The following is a 23,555-nucleotide window of genomic DNA, read 5'->3' as shown; positions in this document are numbered from 1 at the left end:
CACCTATTAATTCAGTGAGCAAGTGAGCTGAGACTTCATTTCTGGGCTTCGAAAAAGTAACCACAAGCAGGAGCGTGACCACAGAGTGACAGAGCAACAACAATTTTCATGCTGATTTTGAAAAAAAAATATACATGTTATTCTGCAAATCTGTTGCTGACAAGTCTGCTTCCTGCTGTTTGGGGAAGGATGGAGGCGGGGGAATGGGGAGTGGGGGGAGCCGAAATTACCTGATGCAGAGTTTGCATTTCTCCTCGTGATGTCACAACAGGCTTTTATGGCTAGTCAAATATTAGTTTGGATTGAAAAAGGCATGCGTATGCACACTGACACCTGTTTGCGACCCTAAACTACCCAAAGATCTACTGTGATCTTCCATTACCGATGTGTTGCCATGGCTCTGATATTTGCTAAATACACAATTTGTTAGACACATGTGTGTAATGTTATGAAGCCTGGTTTTCATGTTTTTACTGGTTTCCCCCTATAGATCCTAGATCCAATACTTGTTTTGAAATTCATTCGGTAAGTTGAATAAGGTATCTGTCAGAACAGGTCTGGATGATCTTGTAAATTCAGTTACATGATAATCTACATTTCCTACAGCAGTTGTCCCCAACCTTTTTTGCGCCACGGACCAGTTTATGTCCGACAATATTTTCACGGACTGGCCTTTAAAGTGTCGCGGATAAATACAACAAAACCAGTACCCGTACCAAAAAAAGAAGATTTATTCACAACACACGGGAAAAGACCCAGGGAAACCGAGTTAACGATAAAAACTATTATAAAAATAATGCTAAAAACCGATAAAAAACCCTGAAAACCATAAATTTAAAACCCGAGCCTCAACTCTCGCGGCCCGGTACCAAACGGGCCCGGGGGTTGGGGACCGCTGTCCTACATAATCAAATTTAATAAATGTCTAAATCTGGCTGGACTGCACTGCACATAAAAGAATGACTCACAGTGTCCTGACACATGCTCAATAATCCAGGTAAGGAAATCCTAGAAAGTGTCTTCAATCACAGCACTGTAAGATCTCAAAATGCCACGACTGCAGCAATTCCCAGAATCTCAGTCAGTTTGCGCATCAGTAATCGTGAAACTAAGCTCATTGCTCATTGTTAGGCAAATGGTGCTAGGTTTGGTTGTTATGCAACTGTACTTTTTCTGAGGTTGGGGAAAAATGCAGTCAGTCGAGACTGAAGAAGTCACTTGGATGAGCGACGAAATGTTCCTTGCACTGAAAATCCTACGTCCATCTGAGTAGAATCAACTTTCTGGGAACGACTCCCAGTCACAGTACAGAACACAGCTTACTAAATAGACGCTGGTATGGAACTGTTCATCCAAGCCAAAGTGTCATTATTAATGGGTTGCATTTGCTCTTTACTTTGCTTGGGGACTTCAGACTTAAGAAACCAATGGAATAACTAATATGTACATTTTTGCTTTTGCACACATGTCCCTGAAATGTTGTAAAAGCTGCCTCTCTACTTAAAAAAGCGATAAACTTGCCTTGCAATATATCAACCTACGTTTACAAAATGATTTTTTTTCTTTAAAAGAGCAAAGTCATTCATTGCCTTCCACCTCCATCAGTGACAGTGCACATTACATTGTCCTTGATAATTTGGGAGCAATGTGGCTGCCAGAGTTAAAATAATATAGATGGGTCAAATTCAAATTTCTCCAGGGCGGTTTAGTAAAATTAAACATTATATTTTATTCAGAACTTGAAACTAACCTCTGCACCACCCACTGTCTTAGTGATCACTCATTCATTATTTAATCTCATGCTGATTCATGCACAATCTTATCGCTATTTCTATGACGTTCTATGCATGTTGCAATAATTACATTTACACAACACATGTGTAATGTTTGGCTCTGCTCTGTGATTTGTTTGCTCTTACCATAATGAACTGTTTTTCCTACTGGGCAGAGGAGCCATTAAGTTTAAGCCGACCGTATTTGTCATAATAGCAAACTAAGATAAGTACGCTCCTGACAGAAATGGGGACATTAAGACTGACACGGCTCCCTGTGGAAAGGTTGCAGTGAGAACCAGAGTTTCAGTGATGGACAGAGACATAACTCTTTCATCTCCCTGCGTGCTCTGTGTGAGCTCTAATGTGGGTCGAAGTGAGGCAGAGGTGGACACTTTTAGCTCAGTAAAAATATCCTGCTCTATCTCTTTCTCTTCCTTCTCTGTCACCCTGTCTTTCTCACCGCCTCTCTGTCTCTCTCCACATTACTGCTGGCACATCTGGAACGTCATACAAATGATTAAAAAAAATGCACCTCTGCATCAAGTATTTCAGACAGTTATGTAATGCTGTTTCCTACATTGGCATGAGCGTTAGGAAAACTTTATTTTAGTTTCATAAGGCTCATTTGACCTGATTTAGCATTACTCACTTGCCAAATTACTCCAGCACCGAATGCCAATGCAGCAATTCAAATCTACAAGCATGTATGGTACATCCTATATATTTCCTCCCACACAAAAAATGCACCAAATACACACACACACATGCACAAATATACACACAGACATAGCTTAGAACTCGCAGGGGTTTGTGTTATGCAGATTTGGCATAAGCAGGGGGTGTAGGATAGGATAGTTTCCAGGGATTTGCTCAGGAATCATGAAGTACATGCTTGAGACAGTGTTTTCACAAAAAAAGGAAGATGCATGCAAAAAAAAAGAAGAGAAAAAAATGAGGCAGAGGTCAGGAGGTTTGTGTGGAAATCTCCTAATCTTTATCATCAAAATGGGACTATTAAAAAGTAAGGGAGGAGGAAAAGGGGAGGAGGGGATGGGCGGTGCTGTAATGGATGCGGTGCCACAGCTGCCATCATTTAGTCTTTATCTTTCATTTTTATAAGAGGTAGAGGAGCACAGCAAGGGGAAGGAGAGAAAGACTCAGGGAGGGAGGGCAGACTGAGGCAGCAAGGAAGAAAATTTCTTGCTTAAGTGTAGTTTCAGTTCAAAACAATGATATCACCAAAGCAAATAATAAAATGTTCTGCTTTAGTCAAATGGTTCCCATTTAACAGCCATGCCATGAAAGCTTTTCAAAACAGTGTGAAACCAAACTGAGTGTTGAAACACACTTTTTTCCCCCCGGCACAAACGTATAATATGTAAAGTTTAAAGGGCTAAATAAATTTGCCCAGTGTGTGAAAATGGTTAACTACACAAGCAGATATTGCTAAACACTTAAATTCATGGAAAAGTGTCTTTGTATTTCCTGTACTCTTCCTAAAAAGATTTCCTTTGGAATACAAAGAATATGTAGGCAAAGGATCAGCTCCCTTTTTCCTTTTTTTTTTTTTTTTTTTTTTAAAAATAATGCACTTGTAGATTATTGATCATTCATGTTTTAACGATCATTTTTGGTAGCTAGATCAACCAAACACTAACCAAAATTATTTTTTAAAGTATTTACTTCCACATTTACTTCCTCATCTGGCAAAAGTCTATTCTCAAGCACTATCCTGCAAGGTCAAGACAGTGATGATGAGTTGGGAGTGAGTTGGGAGCTATAATCCAGTATCTCTTCCATGTGGCCAAGCACCATGTATGGAAATACTGCATGCCAACTACATTATTTGTCTTTGCTAGTACACAAAGTACTGAATTAATTTACCCTGATGAAGTAGTCACTCTATCAGAAAGAAAGAAAAAAAAGCCCTTCCCTGTGCGTATGTAAAGCAATTTGTTCATTGCCAAACCATTTGCAGGTAACAGTGGGTTGCTAGTGGCCAGTGCAGGCTGTGGCTGCAAGAGTCACCGGTTGTATTTCGCACTGCATTGCATGCTATTCAGTTCAATTCAATTTTATTTATAAACAACAGCAGTCACATCAGGCCCTTATTGTAAGGCAAACACCCTACAAAAATAGAGAAAAAACCCCAACTATCAAATGACCCCTTTTCACCAAGCACTTACCAACAGCAGCAGGAAAAGCTTCCTTTAAACAGGCAGCTATATGGACAAAAGTACTGGGCCATCAACACATTACACCTACAGGAGCTGCTTGACCGTGAAGCTGCTGGTGCACTGTTTTGATGGTGATGTTAATGCTAGAGGAAGTTTGGAATTCTGAAGTTATTAAGTCAGCAGAGCCTTTTACACACTATGTGCTTTATGTGGTCTTCCACTTCTAGTGGAGTTGAAATATACAGGAGGGAAAAGTTTCACTTGTTGCAGGTGTGGTATCCTATAAAAAGTTTTAAAAAGTATAAAAGAATAAATATAAAAGTTTTAATTCAGTAAATGGACTGGTACTTGCATAACAACTTCTACTCAGTTGAGTCTTATTCAAGCAACATTCACACACACATTCATACATTATCTATGCCTAAGTGCTTTCTCTGGCATCATGGGCAACTTGGGAGTTAATATCTAGCCCCGGGTTACTTTGACATGCAAGCTACAGGAGTCAGGGATCGATCCGCCAACCTTTCGATTAACAGATAATCTTAGGTTCATTTTTTTGGTCAGTCAAAAACATCCTTCACTCCCACCTAGTTGCTCCAATCTCTTGCTTAAAAGTTAACATTAATTATGTCATTTTTTGTGTAACAACCCCCCCAAGATAGACACACACACACACACACACACACACACACACACACACACACACACACACACACACACACACACTAAAGCTAAATCCTTATCTGGATCCATATGGATGGGCTATATTCCACTGAGCCTATTCAAGGACACACACACATACACGCAAACAACTGCCATCACTAAAAGAAAACATAGACCCAGTGTGGTTAGATAAGTGAACATAAAGACAGATGCTGATTGTTCTTTGAGGTCTATAAATAGACATTCCTAGCAACCAGCAGAGTAGCACCCAATGGAACAGCATGTCAACTTGATCCTCTACAGCACAAATGATGAGATGACGACGAGACAAGTGGAGAAGGACAAGTGGAGAGTCTAGTTTACCAGGCAATATTTGGAGGAACATGCAGGTCAGAATTTAACATAAGCAATGGCTCACTGGCCCAGGGCCAGTAAGAAAACCTATCTAGGCAAATGCTTACTCTAAGTACCAAAGAAGCAGCTTTTCAAACTATGCCACTCTATAATTTCACCTTGTAAAAGGTTCTTGTCAAAGGGACCTTAAGCAATTGCAAAAAAAAGAAGTGGTTTGTAGTGTCATGATCAACACAGTAAACCTGGGTGAAGGAAGGCAACGGAGCTTTCAATTTGGGTTTCTGCTGTCCAGAGAGCTAACTGCCTATTTAAGTCCAACTAGCTCCAGTGAGACATAATACCTAACAACTATGTGCAATATATACATAATATATACTAATAGGTAATGGAATTTTCATTACTTTAATTAAAAGAAAACTAATCCAGAGGATACATGTAGGCCCATCAAGAGGTAAAATCTTAGCAAATACAATGCACTTTCAAATTGAACAGGCACAGCCAATAAAAAAATTGTTGTGCAATCATCAGAGATGAATTTTGAAGTTATGTACAGTGAATTAATCGTACATGCCTATACCTTTGTCCTGCTCTGCCATGTAAATATCATTTTAGTTCATTGTTAAGTGTTTGGCAGGCAGGGTGTTATAATATGAAGACATATATACACATATATATTCAAGGATTGTCGATATAACTTAGATTGGTGTGAAATTAAAATAACATGAAGCTTTTATGAGGTGCATAAATGCTAAAAATGAGTTATTTTAGCCCTTTGGTGGGTGGTTGCTAGGCATTATGATTACATCATAATATCTGATATAGATAAGAACCTTCAGGGACCTAAGATGTACCAGTGTGGGACGTTTGGTTTTTCAACTCCTGATTGTATGGGAGTTTGCAGACCAGCAGACAGGCAGTACTTTAGTTGTTGTAATATGTAGCAAAACCTGTACCATAAATAAAGGAGGTGGTTAAAAAGCAAAAATGTGTCACTCAATATAGTTTAGCACCATAAACTTTAAGAAAAGAGAAAAATCCTGTTTGGTTAAAAAAAAAAAACCTGTTAACTGTGTTAACAAATACTGCTGTCTGTATAGAAGATGAGACACAGAGACTGGGTAGGAGTGTGTATGAGATGTGCCGGGGTCCATTACCCTCAAACAGGTGATTCATTTATACAAAGGTGCTCATTTCACACATCTTCTGCAGAGCTGGCAGCTACTTCATCCAACACTGAAGACTCTGTCACGCACTACAGATACACACAACTATACCCCTCGTGCAACACAAAAGAAATGCAACTAGTTATGTGTGATTGTGCACACAGGATGCCAAAGTGAGCTGAAAGTAGTTCTCTTACCCCTCCTCTCAATTACTCAGTGTCTAGTCTGATGTATCGATTAGCTAATTGCTTTATTATGGCAACATTATTCTGTCAGTCTAAAAGATATTGATCTGATTAGTCAGAGCAGCGAAGTAAAAATGTGACTGAATAGAACAAAGGCGTTGGGGGGAAAGAGAGAAGCGGTGAAGTGAATGTGTTTAAATTTAGCCTCACATTTTAAAAAAAAGAAAATTTTACAGTTAAAAAAAAAAGGGAAAAAATGTGGTCGCTAAACTGAACGATCCAAAGTGCAGCATATATATCCTCCCTGAGAGAAGAGACTTTCTCACACGTTGGTTCCTATCCTTCCCATCTGTAACCAAGGACAGATGAGGCGCATCACTACGGTTACCATATCCATGACAACCTCTCCTGCTGCTATTATTGGGCATGTCGTCAAGGAGACAGAGCGGCACATTATGGGATGCAGACAGAAATAGAAATCTTGAACTGGAAGAAATACAACAGATCTGTGGTATTACATAACAAGGACTTGCAAACCTACTGAGGGGGTGCCACACTGAATCTGAAACTCAGGTATGATTAAACGCAGGGTTGGGGGAGGGGGTATATTTATAAATACATTATTACAAGTATACTTAAAAGTATAACTGTAAGAACATTTTGAATATTCCTCAGTTCCATTTGTAGTTGACGTCAGCTACTCTGCAACTTCTTCTTATATAATGCCAATGAAAAAACTTTAGAAGACAAGATCACAGGAATGGACTGATGACAGGTGGCATCGATCATTGGGTGGACTAAATTGTGGATACAAAAAAAGAGAAACCCGTAGCTTGGGAGTGTGTCATTACTGCAGCGAAGACGGTAAGGCACAAACTTGTGCAAATGGATTCCAAACTGCAACAGCCATATGCAACCAGCAGGATAATTTTATTATAAAAGGAGAAATGGGAAGAAATAAAGTTTTTGGTAAACAAATAAAATCACATGGGACTTAGTGGTAAGCTACATGGGAAAGAAAATTAATGGCAGCAATATCCAACAAGGATGGGAAATGCTACAAAAATACTAAATAACAACACAAAAGGTTAAGGTTAAGCTGTGAGGAAGGCAGGATTTATAAGACTCCTGTGGTTCAAACTAACATTATAGGGCTGCCTCACAGTCTGCAGCACTGGAAAGGTGACACTAACTTATCTTAGTGTAACGGGAATGATCATGCCACTGAGTTTCCTGCTGGTTAAACAATATGGTCACAGGTTCCCTCTTCCTAAATGTGCATTAAGAGTCATTTGGGCCGTTAGTGTCCTTAATCAAAGCAGCTCTGGATAAAGCCATCCTCTAAATTATTATGTGAATATAATGAGGATCACAATAGACACTCTGGCAAATTAAGAAGTGGAAAGTAATATGGATTCTGGCAGTCTTTGGTTTAATTACTGCTGTGCAAACACAATGAAAAAAAAGCTCAATAGGGCCAGTTGTTAAATAGTGTAAACATAAAGAGAACATGCTTAAGTGGCCCTTATGGCAATATCAGATGAAGGCACTGTTATTAAATATGATGTTTTCGTTCTGACATGTGTTTGTCACAAAAAAACCACCAAAAAACATTGAAAAAGCATTAAATGGTGTATCGGTTTAGTGGCAGATGTTTGAATAAAGACAGAAATACACTCACTGGCCTCTTTGTTAGGTACTGTTCACCTGCACATAAACGCAAATATCTAACCAGCCTGTCACATTTAGTCATGTAGACAAGGTCAAGATAACTTGCTGAAGTTCAAACTGACCATCGGAATAGAGAAGAAATGTGATTTAAGTGCCTTTTACTGCCTCATGCTCCTTGGTGTCTGACAGATTACCTAGTGAGCAGCAATTCCCTGAGTGAAATTGGCTTGTTGATACCAGAGGTCAAAGGAGAACGGCCAGGGTGCGTTGAGCTGATAGGAAGGCAACAATAACTCAAATAACCACTTGTTACGGGCAAGGTTTGTTGAAGAGCATCTTTGAGACACATACAACACATCACATTTTGAAGCAGACGGGCTACAGCAGCAGAAGACCGCACCGTGTGCCAGTCCTTTTAGCTAATAAACAGGAAACTGAGGCTACAATTCACAAAGGTTTACCAAAACTGGACAACAGAAGATTGGGAAAAACGCCACCTGGTCTGAAGAGCCTCGATTTCTGCTGTAACATTCAGATGGTAAAGTCAGAATTTGGCATAATCAGCAAGCATGGATCAATCCCATCTTGTATCAAAGTGTAGGCTGCTACCGGTGGTGTAATAGGATAGGGGATATTTGTTTGGTACACTTTTTACCCCTTAGTACCAACTATGGAAACTCCAACAGATGTAACAAATTATCCCAAACTTGTTTCTTAAACATAACAGTAAGTTCAGTTCACTCAAATACCTTCCACAGTCACCAGATCTCAAACCAATAGAGCACCTTTGGGATGTGGTAAAACGGGAGATTTGCCTCAGGGATGCATGGCTGACAAATCTGCAGCAATTGTGTGATGCTATGATGTCAATATGCACCAAAACCTCCGAGGAATATTTCCACCACCATATTTTTTGTACCGTCACACATTTGACAACATCTGTGTCTGAGTGAAACGAGATCTGAACCACTGATGCCTCCACACATTAATCAGCCAGACAGCTGTGCAATAGATCTATTCCCCCACCCACCTAAAAAAAAAAAAAAAAAAGTACTTTTTGATTCAAGTTGTCTAGTTGTTAATACTGCACAGACACAGACACTTACATATACATGGTTCGCCTGTATATTTAAGACTCTGGTCCATCTGCGCACTGCTTCCTGTCTGTCAGAAGGTTATAAAACTAATTGAGCACAGCTGTAGTGGTTGTGTGTGTTGTATCTGTTCATTAACTTAGGAGGAGGGGAGGGGCCACCCGTAGGGTCCAAAAGAAGAAAAAAAAGAAAAACTTGGCTAAAATATATGACTTGACAGTAGTTTTGTTTAGGAGGCCTTGCATTTTATCTAACAGTGTTCCTCACAGTGTGCCAGGGCTTTGTGCTGTATACGGTTTCGGAACATTAAAGCCCTCTTCATGGTGCTTCCGTACACTGGGAAAAACTGAGAGACTTATTATACAGTTCAGATTTCAAGTAAAAACCTCTTCTGCACTGAAAGACAAAATAATAATTTACATAAAACAGAATTTCCATTTGGGTTTCCAACACGAATGACTGTGCTAGCTGCTTTTCACCTGACTATATAACCTGAAAGTTCAGCCTTTCTCGATGCCTCTGAAGGATCAAGTTCTGACAGTCATTGCTGCTAATCTTATTAACGGTTTGATAACATAAATAGAACCTTTCAAATTATATGAAAGAGTATGATTAAAGAGGTAAAAAGCAAAGTGTGATGAGCAGAGAGAGTAGGTGATGGGCATGGATCTAGAAGATAAAAAACAGCTGTCTGTTTGCTGACTCATATGCACCTGCTCTGACACCGTATCTTTATGCGAGAAATTAGAGGGTTGGCATACAGTAAAACAAATAAAAACAAATATTTAATCATTCACAGATGTGCTGTAAGTCCAACACAACATTGTGAGTATGTGAGGTGAAAAAAGCCTAAACGGGGCCTCTTTTTCTGCTATTTGTATTCAGAAGACAAGACGGAGCCATTCTCCAAACATGCAGCAAAGCATGTAGAGATGTGTGGAAATGCCATAGTAAAGTGTGAGTTGTACAAGATATCCTTAGAAAGAAGGAAAGAAAGAGTTGGAAACAGAGCGCCAGATGTTAAAAGGCCTCAGATGGATTAGTCTCCTTTAACTATAAGGTTTTGTCTGCATACAGGATTTTTTGGCATCTCCCAAAGAGGTGTTAGCCAGAGCCAAAGGAAAAATCACCAACATTATACTAACATTCGTTTTTAACCAAATACAGAAGAATTCCATGAAATAACAAGAAAATGCATAGATTTCTGTCACATGAGTTAAAATAGACTCACTATTTTAACAGCCACAGTCAAGCCCTAGAGATTCGAGCCAGGAAAAACCCTGTAACTATACACTGGCATACATTTGCCAGCTGACACACACATTCACACATATGTGACGCACATAAATCACATGTACAGTCGAGTCTAAAAGTTTGGAACCATGCTGAATATCAGTTATAGAAACCTGGAAATCCTTTGAGCCCTTGCAAACATTTTAAAACACAAGAAGCTGAGGAGCTAAATGTGAAGAATTGTGACAATACAAATACAAACTCATGGCGAGGCTGAAGGATTCTTAGGGGGAAGTGTAAGTCACATCAAATGCTTTGTGGAAACTGGTTCAGCTGTTTCCCAAGCACGGTCAGGCAGAACAAAACTGACCACATAATCAAAAGATCAATACATCAGGCGTTATTTTCACAGAAAGACAGAAAAGCAGCTTCACCACAGATACGGGATTTGCTAAATGAAGTACACAACACTTCAATCCACTAAAGACCTGTTAAAAAGGAATAATGGCAGTAACAAAAGGGTGTGTGTAAGGAACAGGAGAAAGCTGACGCTGTGTACTGTAGTGTATCAAACTCACAAGGGAAACATAGTCATGACTATTTTGGACACTGTATACTGTGGGCTGGACACCCATTTATGACTATCGCTATAAATAGTAAAAATGCCGGGTGATTCCTGACATAATATAACAATAAAAAGTAATCAAAATATCAAATATTACACATGACAAATCAGTGGTCTTCTTTTACTGAGTTTAACATGTCATCACAAAATAATGACTCTGGAAAGCTGGTCTGTCCACCCATTCCTGGGTGTAGCTCTGAAACCCATTTAAATTTTTCAAAGGTTTACTACAAAGCTTTTTATCTACTCTTAACATATGAACGGACAATCCAAGAATACAATTTGTAAATCTCTTTTTATTAGTAACCCATTTTTGCTTCAATATGTAACATTTAGTACAATATGAAAGAAGAAAGAAAATCAGCCAATTAAAACAAGTCAAGTCAGACCACCAACAAAAAGTTCCTCAATGCAGACCAAAATGATGTTTTTGCCCACAAAAAATGAGGCCTCATCTTTGATCAGATTAACCCACACAGCTTTGTGTATTTCATACAACTCTGAACTGAAGTTAAAAGTTATAATCAATAACCTTTTCAAAAAATTAGGGTAATTCCATGCTCATTTTCCCCAAGGTTTCTGCCTTTCATTAATTTCACTCGCTCATTCTTATGCTGTACCTTCATTAACTTGGCAAAACCTCATACAGTTCATGACACTAAATCATACAAGGATGAATCAACCGGAAATGTGCAAATTACACGCTAGAACGCTAGGGAAAAACAGCAAATGCTGCTAATGAATTGCTTAATAAATCACCCCCTGCAAACACAAGGAAACTCAAGTGTCAGGCCGAAGCAACAGGATTGCAAAAACATACCCAGTGAACCAAGCAGCATCTATTATACCAAGCCGCAAGCGAGCATACTGAGCTGTAAAAGAGCTTAAATATCATGCACTACTCACCAAGTTGGAGTTGGTGGCGTTCGAGTCATCCTCGGGAAAGGGGATGTAGACAGCTAAGGCCACACAGTTGGCAAAAATTGTCATCAGGATGATGATCTCAAATGGTCTGAGTGAAAAGTTAAGGTGGAATAGTGTACACAAAACAAGAGATACAGAGGCATTTACACAGCAATGATTATCTTGGTTTACTTGAGTACACTTTAAAAACATTAAACTGAGTCAAACACATTTGTACTGCTTTTGGAGGTTGTAAAATATCAATATATCTACCTCAGATTTGGTTTTAAAATCTGTGATGGAAAGCAAAAAATAATATACAGTCTGGTTTCTGACCTCCTTGTATAGAAAAAGTCTTCATATTAGGCATGTCGTTTCAACAGAGAGGTATTTTTAACCACAGTAATACATCTTTACATAAGCATAGGTATATATAAACATCGCAGAGTGCACAAGGAGTGTACACAAGGAGAGAGATCAAAGTCAGTGAGTTTGGCTTTTTGTTAACAATGACACACACTGGGTTACTTAGAGACCTCTTTGTGCGTAGTGGAGGGAGAGGAGGGTTAGAGAGACGCTGCATGGCCTAATATGGGTGCGGCAAGGAGCAGGCCTGTCGCGTGGAAGACGGGATGAGGAAAGAGTGAGAGCAAGATGGAATAAGAGAGGAGAGACACAGAGGGCTTTTATTTGGAACGGTCCTTCAGAGGGGAGTGACCTCATTATTTTGGGCCTCAGAGAGAGAGAGAGAGAGAGAGGGGTGGGAGAGAGAGGAGAGCTACAGATAAAGAGGAAGAAAGGGAGAGAGTGTGAAGGAGAGATAGAGGAGCTCTGGTTTTCATCAACACAATTACAAACTGCCACTGCTCTCACCTCCCTCCACCTTCTTCTTGCCCTCCCTCTTCTTCTATTCTTACCTTCCTTTTCTTACTTTGTTCCCCTCCTGTCTGCCTTCACTCTCGGCTGCATATCAAATTAGTCTAGACTCCAGACCTCAAGGTATAATGTAAACAGCAATGTACTGATGACTCGGGCTGTCAAAACCTCCAATCCTGAAGACAAACCATCCGCAAAGTCATACATATTAGCTGACACTAACATATTGCATCATACCGCAAAAGCAGTTGGGGGTTTTTTTTGTCCTTGAGACCAGGGTTTAATTATTCACTACACCGAATCTGACTGTTGGACTTGGAAGTGGCAGTTTGGCAGGTGCTGTTACAACTGGTAAATTAATCTAATCAGCCAATCACTTGACAGCACTTCATTGCATTTAGACATGTAGACATGGTTGAGGCCACTTGTTGAACCAAGGTTTGCATAAGAGCGTCACCCAAAGCACAACTCATAAAACCTTGAAGCAGATGAGCTACAGGAATTGCCAGACCACACTGGATGCCACTCTTGTCGGCTAAGAACAGGAAACTGAGGCTATAATTCACATCGGCTCACCAAAATTGAACAATAGAAGATTGGAAACATGTTGCCTGGTCTGATGAGTTTCAATTTCTGCTGCTACATTCAGATGGTAGGGTCAGAATTTGACGCAGAAATCATTAAAGCACGGATCTGTCTGGCCTGTCATAAACTTCTTTTTTAGACAATCTGAGTTGCAGATGTGAAAAATAAATCAACATTCAGATGTGGTAAGAAGTTTACATGCATTCATCAGGGGCATGAATGCCATGGTAATTTGGGGGCTTTTAATGATTTCTTTGAACTGTTCTTTTCCAGAGTGGAATGATTCTGCAGCACACAACTTTAATGACTTTTAAAAAAACAAGAATTGGATGCAAAAGTCTGAATTTATTTTCGATTTTCTGGTTTTAATCCCAACCCCAACGAGGTCTACGGATCAACAGCCTTATAGTCTTCTTAAATATTGCTTGCAATAGGTTTAGATGACAGATAAGAAATGGGCCCCAAAAAATGGCCCCAACAACTTTAGCAATCATACTACTTGCACCATTGATAATCTGCTGTGTGTGGCCTCACTAGAAACAGACCTATTCATTTCAGAGGCTTAACTTCTGTTGTAAGAACAGCACTGTAAACACATAAAAGAGAAAGATCTTCACATTATTACCATCAAGCAAATGTTTTGTTTATGTTTGGATTAAGAATTGACTCTTGAACATCATCGGCCACAAGATCATTCAGCTCATTCAGCTTGGGACCAAAATGCATCAAAGTTAATCACTCACCCTTCTACCAAGGGCTCATTAAACTCACTTCAGACATGTGGGGACCCACTGAAAAATAGGCCTGTGACTCATTCTGCATTCCTGACCCATAATTTAAAAAACCCTTGAGGTCTGCTTCCATCAGCATGATAATAAATCTACTGTCTGCTGTGCTGTTGAGAGCAAAACAACACTTGGAGGAAATTCGGGAGGTCTGTACCAAATCTATTCATAACGTACATTAATTAGCATAACAACAATAGCAATATGCATCTTTAAGACCAAAGGAATAAAAGAAATATCACTGGAAATCAGTATTTTGCTGCAAGCAAACTGACAGCTCTAAAATTAACCACAGTAAATAAAATTGAAATCAACATCCATGAAGCTGAGAGGCTTTTACGGCTGATACAATGTAACATTTTCCTGGGTGCTACATGCCTCAGACAGCAGCACACAAATATATATATAAATATATATATAAATTCTGCATTCTGACAGGCTAACTGTGTTGCTTGGAACAGAATTTCACTTTGGGATTGCATCCTAGTACACCTGAAGCTGTTTCCCAAGCTTCTCTCTATACAGTTGGATCACATAAACGCCAAATAGTTTACAATAACTCAGATAATATCTTATCTCTTCAAAAGCCCGTAAGGAATCTGGACAATACTTATACTATTGAGGAGAGTTAGGTCAACATTGTTACTCGTTATGCTGATATCCCGATATCTGGTTTCCTGAGTTTGAAAATGCATACGAACAGTGCAATTCTTCATGTAAGCCTGTGCAGTTTATTAGCTGTAGCTGGGAAGTGTGTGCATGCATGTGTCTGTTTGTAAATGCGCTAAATAACACCTTTTGAAAATTACAACTTAGTGTGATTTCATATAGAGAACGTGGTAGTTAGGAAGATGTCTCTCTCGCTGACCTTGCAGCGTGCAGGTAATGCTTCCAGGATATAATTACACAGCACGCGAGAGCACTGTGTGTCTGTGTTTTAGTCCTTTATCATCTGTGTTCAAGTACGTGTGTGTTCTTCAAGAGTGTTGCTGTGTGTTCTCTAATCTGAGTGTGTGCTTGTGTGAGCTTAGACAGGCCCCATTGACCTGTTGAGAGCAGCAGCAGTTGTCATGGTAACAGAGGAGGAAAAGCGGAGGATTTTGGATCTCTATCTCCAGAGACAGAGGTACTCACAGTACACAGGACGTGCACGCATAAAGCCTCAAAAATATAAACAAAACATACACCAGAGTGGACACCGAGTCACCCACATGCTAATGTTCAACAGCATGCCTGCACTGCGGTTACGAAGGACATCCCATAGCAGGGAGGTTAAATAGAAAAGCAGACAAACAAAGACTTGGTGTTAATGGTGTTAATTGTGTTTCTTCCACGTTTCTTCGTGACTCAGAGGCCATGCCTTTTTAGCAGCAGTTTTCTTTAAGAGCACATTTTAATATCCATTTTCTTTCTGTCACCTCACCAACGCTCTTTTCCTTCCCACACTTTAGAGCAGTTTAAATGAATGATTTCAGGGAATTGTGGCTAATGATCGGAATGCTCATCAGTCACTGGGTTAGATTGTTCCAGCAGCCCTCAGGGTTTATTCATGCTTTTCGCTTAAATTTTCCAGCTTCTGCACAGCTGGACAGTTGATAGGTTATTGGCACGATAATGACAGATACACAAGGTGACCGTCGGGAAGACAGGTTCACTGTTTCCATAAACAAACTTAATAATATAGGTCTGACTCCACTTTCATGAATTCATGGCAGATGCGCAAGTTAACCTGCATGATGGAGGGAATCTATGAAAATGGAAACTTTCGTTCAAAGTAAAATTTGTGACACTTAAGCACTTTTTTCGTTGCAGTTTTTTGATAAATATAGCCTGTAATGTCAGGCTCAGACTATAACAATGCCCACTGTGCCAGGCTAGGCTAGGTTATAGTCATAAAACTTGCTTTTTGATGACGGAGAGACCTGAAAGACAAGAGTCTGATCCTTGACTATTCCTGCTTCCTGTCTTTCACCATATTCATGACACAGTTGGAAAGGAGGCTCTAGCTAGCAATTTCCAGTAAACGAATGTAAAGAGACTTTAGCAACTAACCACCTAGCTAAAGCCAAAGTATCCTTCCCATTTTGTTTTGCCACGTGTACAGTTTTACAAAGCACAGCTCTTAATACTACAAATTTTGTAGTATCCACGATGGGTTAGTGGAAAATCTAGAAAACTTTACATGGTGGGGCAAAGCAGGGGCAAATTACCAAAATATCCACAAAAACCATTTAAAGTATCATTATCTCGTCTAAGAAAACAAAGACAAGGTGATTTCTTTACAAGTTTTAAAGCAGAAAAACTTTGCTCACACCCTGCAGTACTCACTCACAAAACAATGGCAGTCTTGCACAGACGAAAAGTATTTTAAGGACATAAAAGTTGGAGCGGCAGCTGGATGGGGCAAGGTTCTACAGCAGGGGGCCAGATGCTCTCCTTGCCCCCTTTAGATCTGCCCCTGTTACAAATAGAGCTAGTATAACATATTCATCTTTCTGTCTGGAAGCCATTAGGCAGCCCAAATGCAGTGTTGTTTTTTGTTCATTAACAGACACTAAGGGGTAAAACAATCAACAGTAATGCACAATCTGAGCTTTCTGATCTGGACATTATCAAGTAGTCTGAACAATGTTTTTCAGACTAGCTTATAGTGTGAACATGTGAGGTCCATTTGTCCATTAGAGCCTATAATATTATCAACACTGATTTATTGTGATTTGATAATTTGTTAATGCAACCCACCCAGCACATGCATTAAAACACATACTTCCTATATCTTCTTCTATTTCCTACCATTTTACACTGCTTTCTACTTCCTTCCTCTTCTCTTATGATCTATTCTAAACCCACACCTCTACCTCCTTCCCTCCACTCCACTCACTATTTTCTTGTTTACCTTTTCCGTCCTCCCCTCAATCTCTCACTCCCTCCGTCCCTTCTCTGTTACTCAGCTCCATTATCTCTCCTGTCGACATCAATGTCCTGCCCACATCCCTGCCTTTCTCATTTCCCTGACCCCTCCTCTTCCTCTCCTGTTCCTCTAAGAACCGTGTGCAATTGTGCTCTTGCTGAGTCGAGGCTTATGTGGACATGCACCTATTATTGATTACTTCGAGTGTGACACAGGCCATTTCTGTCTATCTCTCCATTTCCCCGTCTCTTTCGCACCCTGAGGGAGAACCATGTCATTATGTTCAGGAACTTAAAAATAGATTTTTTTAAAAACTGGAGAAGCAGGGTTAAAAGGAAGAACAGTAAGAATTAGGGATTTGGGTGGACAGAGGGAGGGCTGGCTATTAAATGTTGAGACTCCTAGGTGGAGGATGGGGGGTGGGGGGGGGGGTAAAGGATGAACAGAGGTGTGGATGGACCTGGGGGAGAGAGGATGAATACACTTTGAAATAGCAAGGGGAGAAGTGTGAAGGAGGGATGAAAATGAGACAATTTGTTTCATCCTCCTGTGAGAAAACAGAAATAAAGAATGTAAGATGAAAGAGAAGAGTAGAAAAAGAGGGAGAAGGGCAGGCAGAGGAAGGGGAGAAGGGATTAAGACTACTGAGTGAAGAGGGAAAATCACACTTATTGAGAGCTAGAGGACAGAGAGAGATTGATTAAAGCCCCATACGAACGGGATTATCATTATGGGGGGGAGGAAGGGGATAAAATATTCTCTGTGGACTATGGAAATTTTTACTCATTGTCCTAGAAAGAAATTTTAAAGTTAAAATTAAAGAATGGGAATGGATGTTCGGTAGGACAAAAGGGCCCAAAAGACATACATAAATCCACTTTGAAATAACAGAAAAAGATGCTTCAGAATCAGCTGTTTGTAAATTCATCTGTGCATCATCAATTTTTTTTATTACATGCTGTTCCATCTGCATCTCTCCAATAATAGTTTTAAAACTCTGGATTTTAAAATGCCAACAACAAAAAGCTTAGCTTTGAAAGGCTTCACAACTGGACAGGACATATATATAGCAGTCACCCCTTTCTCATCACATCCAGTTTTAAAACTCAAAAATGCCAACAACAAAAAAGCTTAGCTTAAGGCTTCACAACTGGACAGGACCAATAAAGAAATACGACCAGATAAAGTCTGTGGTTTGCAGGTGAAAAATAGTTATCCTACATGTATATGTTTGCACAGGAACATTATATATAGTTGTAAAATGTAGAAATGTCATCATACAAATCTCCAGTACACTGTAAAGATGGACCATAACCCTTTACATTTTGAAACTGACATGGACAAATTCTACTTTTAACTGATTTTCTTTAGACTATGCAACCAATCGATAAGGATCTGATCTGTGAGAAAGCACTACACAGGGAACAACCCTCTGCCTATAGTTTGCTGAAGGATACTTCCACTCTACGATGCTGATGCAGGCCCTGCGGATAGGATTCTTGAGTGTGAGGCAGAGTAGAGCCCGTGGCGGCCTTGTGGCTGTCGTTGTGGTTTGTTTCTTGGGTTTAGCGGTATAGTGCTGTCTCTTCCGTTGCGTGGAGCTGGCAGTGGAGATGGGCCCTCGCCCTCCGGACCCAAGCCCCGCCCCTCCACCCGATGCGGCATTACCCATCATCTTCGCCTGCCGCGCGGCATCGATCGCCGCCTGCCAGCTCAGGGCTGCCCCCGGTGTGGGGATGTGCTCTGGAGCCAGACCAACCACGCCCACTCCATGGTTGACACCACCCCCTCCTCCACCACGGTCGCCATGGCTAGTGCCACCACTGTGCTCATTGGTCAGGCCAGGTGGAGGAGGTCGAGGAAGAGGGGGAGGGGGAGAGTAGTCGGAGCCTGGAATGGAGAAAGAGAGAAAAGACAGAGGAGACAGGAAGTTAGCTACATAAATTTATGGATTACTTATAGAAGAGGCTGGATAAAGCACAAACTCATCAGTTATGGTGCCCTGTGCTTTATATTTTTGTTAGCTATCAAGTTCAAAAGAGCTAAGCGCTTTAGCTGAAAGTCTAAGGTCTTGGCAATGTTGAATGCCATCTCATCTAGTCTCTATGTCTTCATCACAAGCCATCAAATTTAGTACTTCAACATCCATCTGAAAGACTTGATGGCACTAGTACCACTTGTGCATGGCTGGAACCCTGCAATCAAGAATTTAGCAATGTCTACTTGGGGAGATTAAAAACAACTGAGTAGCAAACAGTTCTTTGGGTGTAGTTGTAGGGAACTAACATGTCTAAAATGATAGGTCTCCCAGCTTTAAAGACTAATCCACACTGAAAAATCCAGAATGCGTTCAGCCCTGAAAAGAATAAGACTGGGGACAACAAATGCTTGTATTGAAATAAAAGATAAAAAAGAAGAGAGAGACAGAATTACAATAATCTCTGTGAGATTACATAGTTTTACCCAAACAAATCGTGGGAATAAGATGGTGTAAAACTAAGACACCGGATTAACCATACTGTATGCTTAGCCAGATTAAAGACAGTTATAATATCCTCTCAGCCCTCCTTCTCTCTGACAACTCAACAAATGTTCCCACTGTGCATATAGATTATACGCTGAAATTTTATGCAAACAATTATTATTAACACAAAGCCAAGCGTGCAAGTGCACATGGAAATTTTCTACAGATGGAAGAAGTCACAGTCATTTGCAGAGACAAGGGTACGTTTGTCAAACAGTAGTCAGAGCTACTGATATCAACGCAGAAAATGTTTGTTTTTAATGATTAAAAAGAAAAACTAATTTCAAAATTATACTATTTATTCATACAAACTGGAATATATATCATTAGCTCGATGTTGGAGTGCCATATAGTAGATCAATAGATCCTTTAGCACAACTAATGCATGGTGGAATTGAAAACCTTAATCTTGGTAGATTTAGTAATGTCGAATTCATAAACCTCATAAAGTGCAATCCTTTTGGAAGAGGAAGAATCCAAAAGTTAAAGAACCTCTGTAAAGTTAATCCATCCTGTGCTGTTGCAACAGAGATAAGGAGCTAGAAAAACAGAGGAAGGAGAAATGTGAGCGGGTTGAGAGGGAGGAGGAGGAGAGAAGTAGATTTATCCTACAATTACAGGGCATTCACAATGTCTGCTAAAATCCTGTTCCTCTCACTTCACTGCTACAGGTTTTTACACTCACACTGGGTGATGGCCTGAGGGAACAGTACATCAGATCCTGAGGACTATAGTGACTATAATACATGCACAGAGCGTATATACATCTATCGCCTAATCATCTGCAAGTGCTGCTTTCTTACTCAGTCACAGTAGAGTAAAAATAGGACAGCAATATCCCTGTGACTAGGGAAAATGGATGGTTGCCTGGTGATTGGACTAAATTTTTTTTTCATATTCGGCGATTGAATGCAAGTAGTTGCGATGTTCAGCTGGTTGCCCAGAGGTTGAGTCCGACTCGGACTGACTCCAGTCGCTCTCAGATCGATTGGCGAAGGTTTGAAAATAACTGCAATCTAATTTACAAACGGAGATTGATTGTCAACATGTTGCAATCCATCTCAGTCAGTCTGTGCCGATGAACGGAACCCGCCTGCAAAGTATTTTTAACATATTTGCGTTTATAAGAGTTAATTCGCATATCATCACAAACAAATTGCATGTAACTGCCAAACTGATAGTCGACTGATAGCGTTTCATCGCCATCTTGAAGCTCAAAGTTGTTTTGAAAACAGCAGCTACCTGCAAGTGGCCACAGACCTGGTCCTTGTCTTCGAAGCAACTATTTCAAAGGTAACAAGATTATAAATTCATTGTGACTGTAGCATTATCCACAGAATTTGACTCGTCAAGAGCAACTTAGAAGGGTGCTGGCAATTCACACATGTTTTTTGGCAATGTAAAATGTAATAATTTGTCCCTTACTAAAGATATATTAAAATTCATTACTGAAGTTGCTAATTACTTAATCAGTATAATTAGTTCCCCATTTTTCTTTCCCTCTCTTTTTAATCCAATACCATGCCTTTAACAACAACTCTTAAGCCACAACAAGCACACTGAATCTTCAAATATGTACAGGTACTGGACTCTGATACTCCCATGAAAACAGTACAACACTCTTAATTTAAATGTTAAATTAAGAACTCAAGAAATAAATCAAGCATAACAACATAACATTCATAAACTACGTAAATAGTTGTCATTTGCAAGGAAATTAATAAATAATGTGCTTCACTAATTTCAGCTTTTTTGCATGCAACTGTTTTGTAAACCTTTAGATAGATAGATAGATAGATAGATAGATAGATAGATAGATAATGTACTGCTGCATTCCTCTGGACCCTAGAATATATAAATATAAAAATAACTCATGGTAGCAGACCTAATTTCACTGACTTTGTACAATTAATAGGTTTAATATGACAAAAAAATTACAGGTAAAGCTAGATATAGCTATATTAAGACATTGAAAATTATGCGTAGCCTACATTGCGTAAATAGCCTACAGTGAATAAGATGTTATGGACATACAGATACATTTACTTTACATTTGCTTTGCACAGCACATTTAGAAATATAGCAAAGAACTAGCTACTCTGACTCATAGCTATCGCCAACAAGTTAACTTATCATCAAGGATTTTTTGCATCGCTGCAGAAGTCAAGACACAAAACCATAATACAGCAAAGATATAACAACAACATACTAGTTCCTTATAATACTTGTCTCAGCATGTTTACATGCCATAAGAGTCTTTCTATTTTTGGTGCAACAGCTAGCACTCTTAGCTACCAACTAACACAATCTTCTGTTGGGATTAGTGACTGAAATACAACCAAAATGCAGTCTTACTGTTAATGTTATATGAAAATATAAATAGATGGCCATATTCCACTCCTTATAGTGATAACATCCGTCATTTGCTTGGCTTGTCATCCTTAAGGAAAACAATATAACTCAAAGCTAGCCTTTTAGCTAACTCTTATTCATTCTTAGTATTTATTGATATAGCAGTTTTGCATTTTCAGACTTTTCTGTTATGATTTGTTCTATTAATAATGTGGATTGCTGGTTTTATTTGTGTATGTGGGTAAGTTGTTTTTTTATGGCAAGTCTGCTGTAATATTTGTTTGGATAAGTGCTATATAAATAAACTTTATTGCTTCTATTACAAAATAAACTGCAATGCCCTGAAGGTAGAAGTGATCTTAAAAAAACAAAAAAACAAATGCACTAAAAAACAACAGCACCAGATCTGCAAATATTTAAAGAGTAGTGTGCTTTGAATAGAGCAGTCATGCCCAAGGAGGTGCTCTTTACATTTACCAGCAGTGAAGTCACTTGGTATCAGATGCAGCTGTGTCCTATGAGAAAAACCACTGTGGTTTCAATTTTCGAGCATATCTTTCATCTCATTACTTGGCTGAAACTGCGCTCCCCTCATTTTTAATTTTTTATTTTTAATAAAGTGAGGGGTTGAATTTAGAGGTTTTCTTAAAATCAGCATAGTAAAATTTACTTTTATCAAACATGCATTTTGGCTCTGTCTCAGATGCTCCTTTATACTGGAGCATATCTTCCTCCAGTGCAAGTTAATAACTGCTTCCTGACTGCTGTTGCACATCATCATTTCTCCTTTGCTCTCTATCTCTCACAAACGCACACGCGCAAACACACTCACACATAATCACTTTCAGCATATTGTACTGCTGTGTGATCAGTTTATCTCACATAGCCTGCCCCCACACAGGGTGTACCCCACCGAGAGAGTGTGTGTTTGTTAGTATGTGTGCTGTATGAGCGAGTTTGAGAGCATTAGAGGAGAGTAAAACTTTAATAATACTAATCTGTCTGACCGCGTCTCTCCTGTGTGTCCGTCCTCTCACATGCATATGCACGGACATGCGTTTGTGTGTGTTGCACAAGCTCATGTGACCGACTATAATTCCATTAGCAGCTCTAATGGAAACACAGCATTCCGTGGAAATATGATTCCTAGAGAAAGGGAGAGGGGGGACAAGCAAAGGATGAGGGGAAGGAGGGAAAAGGGTGGAGGAGGAAGGGAGTTTAAACCATGAGAAAGAGTGGGATGAATGGAAGAAGAGGCTGAAAGACTAAAGAAGGGGAAAACAAAAATATATGAATGAAATCAGAAAAAGCGAACAGAAAAAAGTGTAAAGGACTTAAAACCACTATTGTCATTAAACGACACTGTAATGACAATAGTGGTTCATTTTAATGCTGTTATTGTCATTGTTATTTTAGTAGACTCGCAGACATCAGGTTCTTCATTCTCAACATCTATCCACCACAAGTTTTGTAGTGTTGCACCATTTACGACAGGCTAACTCGTCATAAATGTTCTTTGGTCTGTGCTTTCATGTTACTCTGATGAATATAACTCACCTAAACATTGTTGCAAGACTAAGCACACCTGCTTCCCATAGCAATGGCACGCCCCAAAAGCAGTGACCTCCCCCAGCTGAACCACACCGCCAAAACTGATCAGAAACTGTTTGGGAGCCTCA

At 39.6% G+C, this 23,555-nt stretch overlaps 1 protein-coding gene across 1 annotated transcript in view; it reads right to left on the bottom strand.

Moving 5' to 3' along the window:
• cacna1c (calcium channel, voltage-dependent, L type, alpha 1C subunit) overlaps positions 1–23,555 on the bottom strand; it is a 208,602-nt gene that overhangs the window by 125,643 nt on the left and 59,404 nt on the right. The window contains exons 2-3 of the mRNA XM_039601220.1: positions 18,458–18,890; positions 11,847–11,952 (exon numbers count right to left, since the gene is read on the bottom strand). Coding sequence (XP_039457154.1) covers positions 11,847–11,952; positions 18,458–18,890 — 539 coding nt within the window. The remainder of the gene's footprint in view (positions 1–11,846; positions 11,953–18,457; positions 18,891–23,555) is intronic.

The sequence above is a fragment of the Oreochromis aureus genome, linkage group 17 (assembly GCF_013358895.1).
Source record: "Oreochromis aureus strain Israel breed Guangdong linkage group 17, ZZ_aureus, whole genome shotgun sequence".
Taxonomy (NCBI): Eukaryota; Metazoa; Chordata; class Actinopteri; order Cichliformes; family Cichlidae; genus Oreochromis; species Oreochromis aureus.
This window is presented reverse-complemented; position numbering and strand designations above follow the sequence as displayed.